Genomic DNA, 13123 nt, shown 5'->3' with positions numbered 1-13123 from the left:
TGAGTGTTGCCAAATCTTGTTTAATGATGGAAATTACAGACTTGAACTATATTTTTACTTGAATTTTTTACTCCCATATCAAATTATTTTTATATGGGACTCATTGTATTTTTAATTTTTTTATCTTATAGCTTAAAGGGCAACTTAATTAGGTACATTTCTATCTGGAAAAAAGTAATCTACTAAATAAATTATTTTTCAAACTATTTGAACCTAATTTCATAAACAGTCAAACAGAATTTTCAAATCCGTAACCATTGACCAGTTTTACTTGACTTAAGTTATTTATCAGAAGGATTGACTTTAATAAAAATAAAATCATTGACTCCATAAAAATAAAGATAAAAAACAGTTATCTTACCTTATTTATTATTTTATTTATTATGCTGTACAGGCCTTGTATTTACAATTTTACATAATACAGTTTATACTAATAACTTATAAATATAATTTTATTTGATGTCTATTATGTAAACATTGCTGAACTATGGTTCTCCACTATATCCTATTTTTCTCTTTCCAGTGTATAATTTCCATCGATACTATAAATATATTCCTGAAACTTTCTTGCAGTCTTCTTGTTGGTCTACCTCGTCTCCTAGTCCCAATTGGTCTTCGTAGCAGTACCATCTTTGGCAATCTTTCCTTTCCTTATCCATCCCCTCGACATGACCTGCCCACCTGATTCTTTATGACTTTGTGTATCTTGTTATACTTGGTTCCTTGTAAAGCATCCTTAATTCTTGATTGGTGCTTCTATGCAAGCCGTCTTCTGTATCTGTATTCTTTCCCCTGAAAATAGCTCTCAGTACGTTCCGTTCTCAACTATCTATCATTTCTTCTTCTGTTTTATTTAGCACCCATGTCTCACATCCGTAGGTGACTGTTGCTCTTATTACGGTTTTGTATATTCTGGTTTTCGTCTGTCTCGATACGTACTTTGACTTTATTTTGAATAATTTTTTGTTAATATTAATTTGTGGAACATCACCATTTCCCAATTAATGGGGTATAATAAAGGGGCACCAATTTAACACCTGTATTTGCTCAGTGACGTACCATAGAATGGACAGCCTCTTAGCGTAATAAATAGTTTTTCTTAGGTGATATGCTTTCCCTCATAACGGTGTTATTTCTTGAACATGGCTCTTTAATACTTACTACTAACTCCTGAAAAGATTTTTTTAGACATTCTTGTAAAATTAAAAAACTTCTCTGGGCCTTTATTTTATTAATTTCGTTATATAATGTGTAAAAAATTCCTTATACTTTCGTTCCTTTATTATAGAATGTATCCAATATCTGCGTTTCTTTTTTTCTTTAATCTGAGGTAAAGTAAACTTGCATTTATTACAAAAGACAAATCGTCATAACTTTCAGACATCGTATCGTACAGCATCCAACACGCGACTAAATTTGGCAACAACGAAATACCAATACTTTAAATCGTAGCATAGCTGCCGCTGTTACACCGCGCCAGGTGTTTTAAGCTGCCTCGAAGTCGACTCGACGCGCGCCGCCTGGTGTGTCCTTACTCTAAATCAAACTGGTGTTTATCACCAACTGGACATTTCAATGAGTTCAACACGAAAAACATGTCAAATGACAGGAATTATATTGGTGATAAATAGCAGTCTGATTTTTGCATGAGAGTTTAATGAAAGGGTTACAAATCAATTGGATGTTCTGTCCGACAAAATACATGGGACGTTTTCGTAATCTGGCGTTCCAAATTTTAAAACTGTTCCACAGTTAAAACTTCCCCTGTCCCTATTTAATATTCTTCGGTACATTTACATCTCTAATGCCTCCAGTCTCCTCACCTCAATTTTCTTCAGTGTCCACGTTTCCGTCCCCTAGTGTAATACGGATAGCACATAGCACCTCAACAATCGTATTTTTAACTGAAGGTTTAAGTCCCGACATTAGAGTAGCTTCCTCATTCTTGTAAATGCGCTTCTGGCCTGTTCGCTTCTGATTCGTATTTCTTGAGAGCTGTACTTGTTTTCATTAATGGTTGTACCTAGGTATTTGAATTCGCTTACTCTTTCAATAGACTGATTCTGTGTGTACATATATCTCACGAATGTCCTGAGTTGTCTTTATCATTATCATATATTTCGTCTTGATTATGTTGAACGATAGTTAGGGTTACCATAATTTTTTAAGGCCAAATCCGGACAGGGGTAGTCCAAGGAAAAAAAACATATCCTTGCCCTTGCCTTTTGACACCCCCAAAGTTAGTATTGGTATTATCAGCACAAAGGCAAATTACTTTTGAATCAATAGAGTATTTTTGTATACATTTTAAAACATGTTCTACTAAAAGATCAGATGTTTCACCCGGAAGTTCATCAAAAAATAAAAGTTTCACGTAGACACCTTCATTTTGCTTAAAATAACGAACACATACCGGAGTCAGTTTGATTTCGTTTCTGTTTGAACTATCAATTATTGTAATCGTAATAAAATTTGCATCTTTGAGATCTTCGAGTAATTTGTTAAATATGTTTTTTTAAATATTTTTTTAGTAAAGAAAAAATCCGGACATTTCTCATATCCGGACGCCAATCCGGACATGTCTTTCAAATCCGGACTGTCCGGACGAAATCCGGACGTATGGTAACCCTAACGATAGTCCATATTCTTCACTTACCGCGGTCACTTCATTAAGCAGTATCTGTAGGTCTTCATGTGATTCGGCTAAAACAACTGTATCATGAGCGTATCTCAGATTATTTATGATCATTCCATTAATTCTAATGCCTACGTTTAGTTCATCCATTGCCTTAATTAATATGTCTTCCGAGTATATATTAAATAATATTTGTGAAAGTATACACCCTTGTCGAACACGTCTTTGAATTTCTATTTCTTCTGATGTTATGTCTTCTATTCACACTACTGCTTTTTGGCCATAGTATAAGTTTGAAATTATTCTTATATCTCTGAGGTCTAATCTTCTTTTTTACTTTTGAAACATGGCGTCTGAAAGAAAAACGTTGTAAAATGAACATAAAAGACAGTTAATTTTGCAGGGTATATCGAAAACTATGAATGAGATAAAAAAAATTGTTATGATTTCTTTTTTGGTTAAAGTAACCTCTTCTTCTTCTTCTTTTGGTGCCTATTCGTTTGGAATATTGGCGATCATTCTGGCTATAATTATTTTATTGTCTGATGCTTTAACCTCTAAGTTACTTCCAGTTTTTGGAATAACCTTCAAAACATACCAATTTGGGGACACCGGGTATATAAAGTTATTTTACAATCTTTTTTAAAGAGATGCGTGGTTTCATTGACTTCCTTTATTTTAGGTTCAGCAAATACAAGTGTAAGTGACGGACCTACTAGTCCAATTGTAAATCAAGAAGGCCTTTTTGACCATGAACAAGACAACGTTGACTCTCTCAGAGCTTTACTAATAGAGGTAAGGAGCTAACAGTAAAATCTACGGATTTTTATACAGGGTGCTTCATCTTATTCGCCTCGGTCTCTGTACGGAAAACCACTTGATATTTTAAAAAAATTTCTTCACAGAAATATACAGGACCTTTAATACTACAACCTAAAAATAATGTGAATTATACAGGGTGTTCCAAAAAAGAGTGGTATATCAAAGTTATATTTTTTCTTATGGAATGCCCTATATCCGATGACATTATTAAATTGACCTTAAAACATAAGCTATACTTTCATAAGGGTTCCCTATACCTAAATACAGGGTGTTTTCATTTATTTCGATTTTTATAAAAATGTAAGGTTTTAGAAAAAAATAAATATCTACGAATCTAAGAAGAAGTAACAAATTATTTCTTGGATCTTAATAACAGACTATTTAGCATACTTAAACAGATGATTATTGCAACAAAATTTCTTACAGGGTGGTCAAAATATGAGATTGTTCTATTAACAAATTCAAGCTATAATAACTTACTTATTTTAAATGGAACACCCTGTATCTTACTAGTCTATCGCGTAGAAAATTTAATTAGCTTTCAATTTGTATTAGGGTTTCCTATACCTATCTTTTTACAGGGTGGTCAAAATATTAGATTGTTCTATTAACAAATTCAAGCTGTAATAACTCACTTATTTTAAATAGAACACCCTATATCTTACTAGTCTATCGCGCAGAAAATATACTTAGCTTTCAATTCTTATTAGGGTTTCCTATACCTATCTTTTTACAGGGTGGTCAAAATATTAGATTGTTCTATTAAAAAATTCAAGCTGTAATAACTTACTTATTTTAAATGGAACACCCTGTATCATACTAGTCTATCGCGTAGAAAATTTACTTAGCTTTCAATTCTTATTAGGGTTTCCTATACCTATCTTTTTACAGGGTGGTCAAAATATTAGATTGTTCTATTAACAAATTCAAGCTGTAATAACTCACTTATTTTAAATAGAACACCCTATATCTTACTAGTCTATCGCGCAGAAAATATACTTAGCTTTCAATTCTTATTAGGGTTTCCTATACCTATCTTTTTACAGGGTGGTCAAAATATTAGATTGTTCTATTAACAAATTCAAGCTGTAATAACTCACTTATTTTAAATAGAACACCCTATATCTTACTAGTCTATCGCGCAGAAAATATACTTAGCTTTCAATTCTTATTAGGGTTTCCTATACCTATCTTTTTACAGGGTGGTCAAAATATTAGATTGTTCTATTAACAAATTCAAGCTGTAATAACTTACTTATTTTAAATGGAACACACTGTATCTTACTAGTCTATCGCGTAGAAAATTTACTTAGCTTTCAATTCTTATTAGGGTTTACTATACCTATCTCCCTTCATTTTTTAAATATTTAAAGATTTCCTAATTTGTAAGCTTTAAAAATTTGAATTAAGTACCTATGCCGTGTTTATGTACAACACATCACCAACACCGGCAATATACTTAGACAAGATACTGTCGTTAATAAAATTTTCATTGTTTTCATGTAATCACACAGAGTGTTGTATTATTTTAGTTGATTTTGGCCTACATGTGACATTGAATAATATGTTTATATTAAACTGCATACCCTATATTAGATGCCGTATTCTGGAAGATATTTAAATTATATTTCATTCCGTATAAATATTTTCCATATCTTAACCCAACGGTTATTAAGTAAATTTAAGAACACCACTTTTTGTTTGAATCTTTGAATCGCAATTACAAACAATTAAATGCAATGGCTACTTTGACGAAAACGAGCCTATTGTACAAAAATATGTAAAAATGGGTATTTACAGAATAACATGGAATTTATATTTACAGAATAACATGTGTATTGAGAATATTTACATGTAATTGTAGAGATTTTAAATATCTTCCATTATAAAGAATAGAATATCGAGTATGTTATTTAAAATCAGAACACTCTGTGTGATCAAATGATAATAATGTGAATTTTATTAATGAAACTATCTTGACTAAGATATTTAAGTATATTGGCGGTGTTGATGATGTGTTGTACATAACCACGACATAGGTATTTAATTCTGATTTTTAAAGCTTACAAATTAGGAAATCTTTAAATATTTAAAAAATGAAGGGAGATAGGTATAGGAAACCCTAATAAGAATTGAAAGCTAAGTAAATTTTATACGCAACCGACTAGTAAGATACAGGGTGTTAAATTTAAAATAAGTAAGTTATTACGGCTTGAATTTGTTAATAGAACAATCTAATATTTTGACCACCCTGTAAAAAATAGGTATAGGAAACCCTAATACAAATTGAAAGCTAAGTAAATTTTCTACGCGATAGACTAGTAAGATACAGGGTGTTCTATTTAAAATAAGTAAGTTATTACAGCTTGAATTTGTTAATAGAACAATCTCATAGTTTGACCACCCTGTAAGAAATTTTGTTGCAATAATCATCTGTTTAAGTATGCTAAATAGTCTGTTATTAAGATCCAAGAAATAATTTGTTACTGCTTCTTAGGTTCGTAAATATTTATTTTTTTCTAAAACCTTACATTTTTATAAAAATCTAAATAAATCAAAACACCCTGTATTTAGGTATAGGGAACCCTTATGAAAGTATAGCTTATTTTTTAAGGTTAATTCAATAATGTCATCAGATATAGGGCATTCCATAAGAAAAAATATAACTTTGATATACCACTCTTTCTTGGAGCACCCTGTATAATTCACGTAATTTTTAGATTGTAGTATTAAAGGAGGTGTATATTTCTATGAAGAAATTTTTTTAAAATATCAAGTGGTTTTCCGTACAGAGACCGAGGCGAATAAGATGAACCACCCTGTATAATCGTAAATAAATAAAGCTTAAATGCCAGTAGCTCTAAACATTTATCTGTTGTCCTGTTGACTCTTAAAATGCAAATTCTTTTTCAAAATCGATAACGTCTATTAATATGTGTTAACATGTTTGTTGTGCAGACCCAACGTAAATATAATATGTCAGAGCTTGAAGTAGTTCGACTAAAAAACAAGGTATGTAGATCAAGATTTAATATGTTCCTCTCATCTGATTGAATGTTTTAGTTCATACATCATGCACTGGTATTTTTTTGGTTAATAGATCATACAATTTACTTTTACATGCTAAGTATTTTTGTAGTTTTGACAAGTTTTGAAACAAGTTCTTTTATCTGTGATAATTTATATTTTTTATACCGCATTTCTTGATGTCTGACAGGGCGATAGGTTATATGGAGAATAAGGTTCAACCACGAGTTATTAATATTACAAAGAACCCTCTATATAAAATTATGCAAAAATACAAAGATTGCGCTGGGCAGGTCACCTTATAAGAATGGATGACATAACACCTAGTAATACGCTTAGCGGAACTATGGTAGGACGTCGGCCAGAAAGAAGACCAAGGAAGATGTGGCTAGACGAAGTGAGAATCGATGCTAATAGTCTAAGATCCGAATAGGAGGTCAAAATGTACCTATCTGCTTGCCGGCTGAAACATTTTTTTTTATTAAATTTCATACATAGACAAATATTTCTAGCATGGCTTGCCTATCAAAATCGTGTCATAGCTATCCTTAAGGGGAGTGGCCGAAGGGGTTGAAATCAATATTCTAAACAATTTTTTTTTAAAGTTTGGTAGAATTATTTTATTTTTAAATCAAATAGGCATATTCAGTACAATTCGTAGATTACTCAAGAAAAAATTCAAGGAAAAATAAGCCAACGGTGGCAAATTTTTAAAAGACACCTCAAAATATAATGAATTTTGTGGTGGACATCAGAACTCATTATTGAATCATGGTAAACAATAAATTCAAAAAGATTTTATTAGCTTATGAGTTTCTCGAGGTAACGCTGTCAAGTTTTTTTAGTTTTATCTGATTTTGACTTTTTTATACCACTCAGAAGTCAAAACAACGATTTTTTTTGTAAAAAAGAGTGAAAATTAACATATTTATTATTGTTAAACAAAAAATAAGCATACAACAAAAAATATTTCGACTGCTTTACCTCAATGAATGTCTATAAAAAATATATACAAAATTCCAGGTGGGTCGGTCAAGTAGTTTTTGAGCTAAAATGTCTACAGCCTTTGAAAAAAGGAGTTTTGAGGAAAACGAGTTTTAAGTATTGTCAACTTTTATATTCAATTTCGTTTTTGTCTTTCAAATCGTAAAATGTTGCACACCGGAATATCTTTTTGAATTGCGGAGTAATTTACAAAAGAAAATAAAAACAGCTGTTGACCGTTGTTCACTACGTTCAAGCGTGCTGGCGCGAACCTGCTGCAAATCGAATCGAAGCTAGGGCTATTTAACACTATCTCCGTACCTCCCTACCTTCGACTCATTTTATAGCTCGTGCCAACGCGCTTGAGCTTACTGAGAAATGGTCAACAGCTGTTGTTATTTTCTTTTGTAAATTAGGTACTCCACGATTTAAAAACATATTTCGGTGTGCATAACTTTACCATTTGACAGACAAAAAAGAAATTGAAAATAAAAGTTGACAATACTTTAAACGCGTTTTTTCCCAAAAATTGCTTTTTTCAGGCTGTAGACGTTGCAACTCAAAAACTACTTGACCAACTCACCTGGAATGTCCACCGGAAAATTCATTATATTTTGAGGTATCTTTTAAAAATTTGCCACCGTTGGCTTATTTTTCAGTATTTTTCCTTGAATTTTTTCTTGAGTAATCTATGAATTGTACTGAATATTATGCCTATTTAATTTAAAAATAAAATAATTCTACCATACTTTAAAAAAATGTGTTTGTAATATTGATTTCAACCCCTTCGCCCCCCCCCCTTAAGGATAGCTATGACACGATTTTGATAGGCAACCCATGCTAGAAATATTTGTCTATGTATGAAATTGAATAAAAAAAAGAATGTGTGTGTACTTTGTACGCACGTAAGAAGTTATACTCCTATTATATGATTTCAACGAAATTAATATACTTTAAACTGTTTATTTATATTTTATTTAAATATTAAACTAATTTTAATACTTACTACTTCTCAAAATTTTTTATTAAAAGAGTGCCAAAAATTAAAATAATAAAAGAATAAAACACACTCAAACAAACACATTGAAAAATGCCACAAATGATTTCTGAACAATGTAGGAAAAATTTTTAACTAAATACGTATTTTCTGAAAAAAAAATTATATAATAAATAAACTTACAATCATAAAATGTATAAAAAAAATAAAAAAATAAAAGTTTCCATTGGGGTTCGAACCCGCTTATCAGCGCAGTTAGTATTGAAATTCATTAACTTTAAACTTTTACCCACGGAGACCATGTGTCATCATGTGCGAAGATCAACTAACTAAACGGATTAAACTTTTGACGGTTCTGAATTTAACCAAATTATTTTGATTTTGAATTGAAAGAAATATTAAAATACAACAAAACATAGAGTAAGAAAACAATATATTAGGTGAATATTGATAGAAATTTTGATGGTAATCAAACTATGTAAATCAAAGCATTACATACTATTTTAGTAGGTTCTTTTTAAATTTTCCAAATAGGTGAAATTTTTTATTAGGATACTGAAACATTTACAATTATTCCGTACCTTTCGCTTTTAAAAACTAGTTAAAAAGTCACTACAATATTATAAACTTGCTTTTTTCTCTGCCATCACAACAATAAAAACTAATATACATTAATTTGTTTATCCAAAATCTCCATATTGAACAATTATTGACAGATGATTTTAACATCCAATCAGATCCCGTATAACGTTTATACCGTACTGTCTGTGTGCGCATGCGCGCAGTATTATGAAATTTTACTCTCAATCGCGCCTAAAGAAGTATAACTTCAAAAAACGTTTCATCCGGCAAGCAGATGGGTACATTTTGACCGCCTATTCGGATCTCGTACTATAAAGAGATATTGAGGGTGGATAACTGGAGGAGAGCAGACAGGTATAGAAATACTTAGAGGCGGATGCTGGGGGAGGCCAGGACCCGACTTGCGCTATAGCGCCACAGGAGAGAGAGAGAGAGAGAGAGAGAGAGAGAGAGAGAGAGACGTAGTGAGACTATCGTTACTGTCAGACGTTAAGAAAGGCGTTATATGGGCAAAAACAATTTTTATAAACTAGATGAATGGCACAAAAAGAAACCATATCACAATGCGCAAGTTCTGTATAAAATTAAATGCTTTTATGTTGAAACAATTATTATAAATAAAGGCGTTGGCGTTACATTACGTTTATTATAATTATTACATATAAATAAATATTTTGTCGTCACAATTTTTTTGTATAAATTGTAGGAAGGAACTGTTTAAAAATTTGATTTGTTTATAACTGTTTCAGTTCTCACTGTTTTGTATAATTCTAAAATTTTTTAGTTTTGTTGCACATTTTTAGTTTGATTTACTACTTCATCTTGGGCATTATTAGTTATGTTGTAGGAAATGATGTGAAATTTTAATATTTTTTGTTTTCAAATTTACCAAGAGACTTCTTTGGCCTTGGCCCACTTGGTTTAGTTACCTGTATATTGTTAGCGATTGTTAGTTCTTTGGCTCACGTATTAAAATGCTATTAATTTTTTTGTTAAACGTGGCAACACTGTATGGCATATTATCAATATTATATTCCGCTATTTACGAACCATTATTATTCATCAGAAACATATTGGGCATATTGTTGTGACAATTTTAAAATAATATATATTTTTACACAATTTAACAGTAAAATATAAATGACATACATATTATGTACTATTTTTGCTTAGGTTTGTATCATTGAGACAATTTCGTATTTGTATTAGCCTTCCAGGTAAAATTGTCGATATACTACAGCTTTTTTAAGATATATTTAGTTTTTTGGGTTTTTAAACATTATTCGTAGTTTCGGTCAAAAAAACTAAATTTGTTCAGCTAAATGGATAAAAAACCATTTTCATCGTTTATCCTTATACTTTATCAATATTTTTTATATTACGTAATAGTAAATATAGCAGAAAGATGAAAATGAGGTAGAAACAATGTACAATAAATTTCAATCAACAACATACAAAAAAGCAAAGAGAATAATATGGCCGGTTAGAGTACTCAAAAAGAAGGAAAGTAACAGATTAAAAAAATTAATCTTAACTGGAGAACTCTGATAAAAAACAGACATAAACCACACAAAAGATTGGTGGAAAGTGCCAAAAATACTAAAATACTACTGTGCTACTAGAGAGATATCGCAAAGGTTAACGTTAACCCGCCAGTGGTCGCTATATGAGATTTTCTCTCACGGTTTCAGAAAATTGCGCACAACTTTTTTTCTGGGAAATTATACGCGCTGTAGTTCCTTCTAGTCTCCTAACTATCCTCCCTCGACAATTTAATATACTCGTCCGCTCAGGTAGTGACTCAGTTTACTTAGTATCACCATATTGTTGAGTCAGTGCGCTTCATGTGAGAGATTCTCTCATCAAGCGACCACCGGCGTCACCAACTGTGTATAAAAATTAATTTTATTTTTCCCCTTAAAACCTAAAATAATATCCTTTTAAGATGTAATAAAAGGCACCGTGGATGTGGTCGATGATATGAAAATCCTATATTCTGTTTTACGGGTTAGTTGTAGATGGTCACTTACCATATATTTTTTAATGTTAAATATTGGCGGCATCAATAGTCACATTTTATACAGGGTGTCCCGGAAAATAGTGCGTTCCTTAAAGGTATAGGTAGAAGGCACCATGTAGAACAAAAAACTCTTATAACATTTTTTTCTAAATGCAACCGTTTGACCAAAAAATTAAAATGTATTTTGGTAGGCAAATTTAAATCTGACAACTATGTGCGGTACGCAAATTTAAGCATATACAGTCCCATGTAAATAAATAGAGATAGAAGATAGATAGTAAACAGATAGTTTTAAAGAATCCTGTTTAGTGTCAATGCCGAAAATGTTTTCGAATAGTGAGTGTATTACCTATTATGTTATTACCCATGAATGGTGTTTGTGAAAGGTTACTTGAAACATCTATTCGGTATAATAATTATTTTCAAGTAAGTACAACTTAGTTATTTCAGTTCACAAGTAAACAAATTACTGAAACATTATCTGGTGTATTTAAGTTCCACTGTAAACTATTAAAACTATGTAATTCAGTTAAAGCCCTCAGCAATACTCAGCATTCAACCCATTTAAACCTTACTAAATACATAATACTAGTTCAGTTAAAAGATGTGTTTTTATGTTAAAAGAGGTGTAATTCGTGTAAAATTATGCAATAGGTATTTCAATACATTTCAAAAGAAAATAATTTTAGTAAACAAATTAATAGTAAATACATAAGTATTACCTACTATTAGGTTGGATTATTTTAAATACTGTTAATCACAATCACAAACGAGTTCTTATTATGTTATTATTCCGTAGTGCGTACGATGTTGCCAGTTTATTAAAATTTCCAAACATTAAAATACAGGTATATGGAAAACAATGTTAACTTTTTTTTGGAAACGGCTAACTTTAGAAAAAAATGGTATAGGACTTTTTTGTTCCAAATTGTGTATTCTCTCCATACCTTAAAGGAACGCACTATTTTCCGGGACACCCTGTATAAAGATAATAATAATAGATAGATAGATAGATAGATAGACATTTATTGTTTTTAAAAACTACTGTTTTATAACAATGAGTTTAGTAAGTACAGAATATAACTAACAACTAGTCTAGAACATAAATAACTATTAACAAATTTAAACAAAAGTTAAGCGCTATCACTAACTGAAATGGAGAACTTGGTTTTTTTAATAAACACCAATGAAGGAGAAACTGAAGTACAGAATATAACTAACAACTAGTCTAGAACATAAGTAACTATTAACAAATTTAAACAAAAGTTAATCGCTATTACTAACTGAAATGGAGACTTGTTTTCTTAAATAAACACCAATGAAGGAGAAACTGAAGCCTATTCATTTAAAACAAAAGATCTAAGTTTTATGATATTCCAAATATATATTGAAATTGCTTTCAGAGATATTATAGTTACATTATTAAGACAACCAATAAGGTCGGTGCAATTATTAAGGGGGGCCATATTAACCGGTTTCATTGAACTGTAAATGGGACATTCAAACAGTAAATGTTCAAGAGTTTCCAACTTGTTTGTGTTACAAATAGTACAGATTTCAGATGGTCGTATATGATATGTTATACCATTATAGGTAAATTTTAACACATGGCGATTAGATGTTCGAAGTTGCGCCATGGCACGAATGTATTTTATGGGAATTTGAAATTCCAGATATTTCTGTACTGAGGTATCTACGGATAAATGTTTGTAAATAGTTGAGAATGTTGACATGGAGACTGCTTGAATGTCTTCTTGATGAAGCATATCCATATACTTTTTTAACATGCTTTTCTTGTTTTTTAATAGCCAATCAGAGATGTTTTCATCCCAAGAAAATTCATAATCTAATATTTGAAAATATTGCTTAAACTGTGAAACCCAGTTGTATCTGTTCGTATTTATTGAATTATTTGCTGAAGAAATTTGAAGCTGACGCAGAAAACAAATAAGAGGAAGTCTTAAATCATGCATTTGCGATAGCTTGATAAGCCAATTTAAAGTTAGCTTGAAAATAGTAAAAGAAATTTTTACTCTTCCTGTCTCCAACCTAACAG

General features: G+C 30.9%; 1 protein-coding gene across 4 annotated transcripts in view; it reads left to right on the top strand.

The window, feature by feature from the left end:
* LOC114343319 (uncharacterized) overlaps positions 1 to 13123 on the top strand; it is a 137528-nt gene that overhangs the window by 80311 nt on the left and 44094 nt on the right. For all 4 annotated transcript variants that reach the window (XM_028294142.2, XM_028294149.2, XM_028294134.2 and 1 more), the window contains one exon: positions 3318 to 3430. In XM_028294142.2, coding sequence (XP_028149943.2) covers positions 3318 to 3430 — 113 coding nt within the window. The remainder of the gene's footprint in view (positions 1 to 3317; positions 3431 to 13123) is intronic.

This window comes from Diabrotica virgifera, chromosome 5 (assembly GCF_917563875.1).
Source record: "Diabrotica virgifera virgifera chromosome 5, PGI_DIABVI_V3a".
Lineage (NCBI taxonomy): Eukaryota > Metazoa > Arthropoda > Insecta > Coleoptera > Chrysomelidae > Diabrotica > Diabrotica virgifera.
The sequence above is the reverse complement of the archived record's forward strand: the minus strand, read 5'-3'. Positions and strand labels throughout refer to the sequence as shown.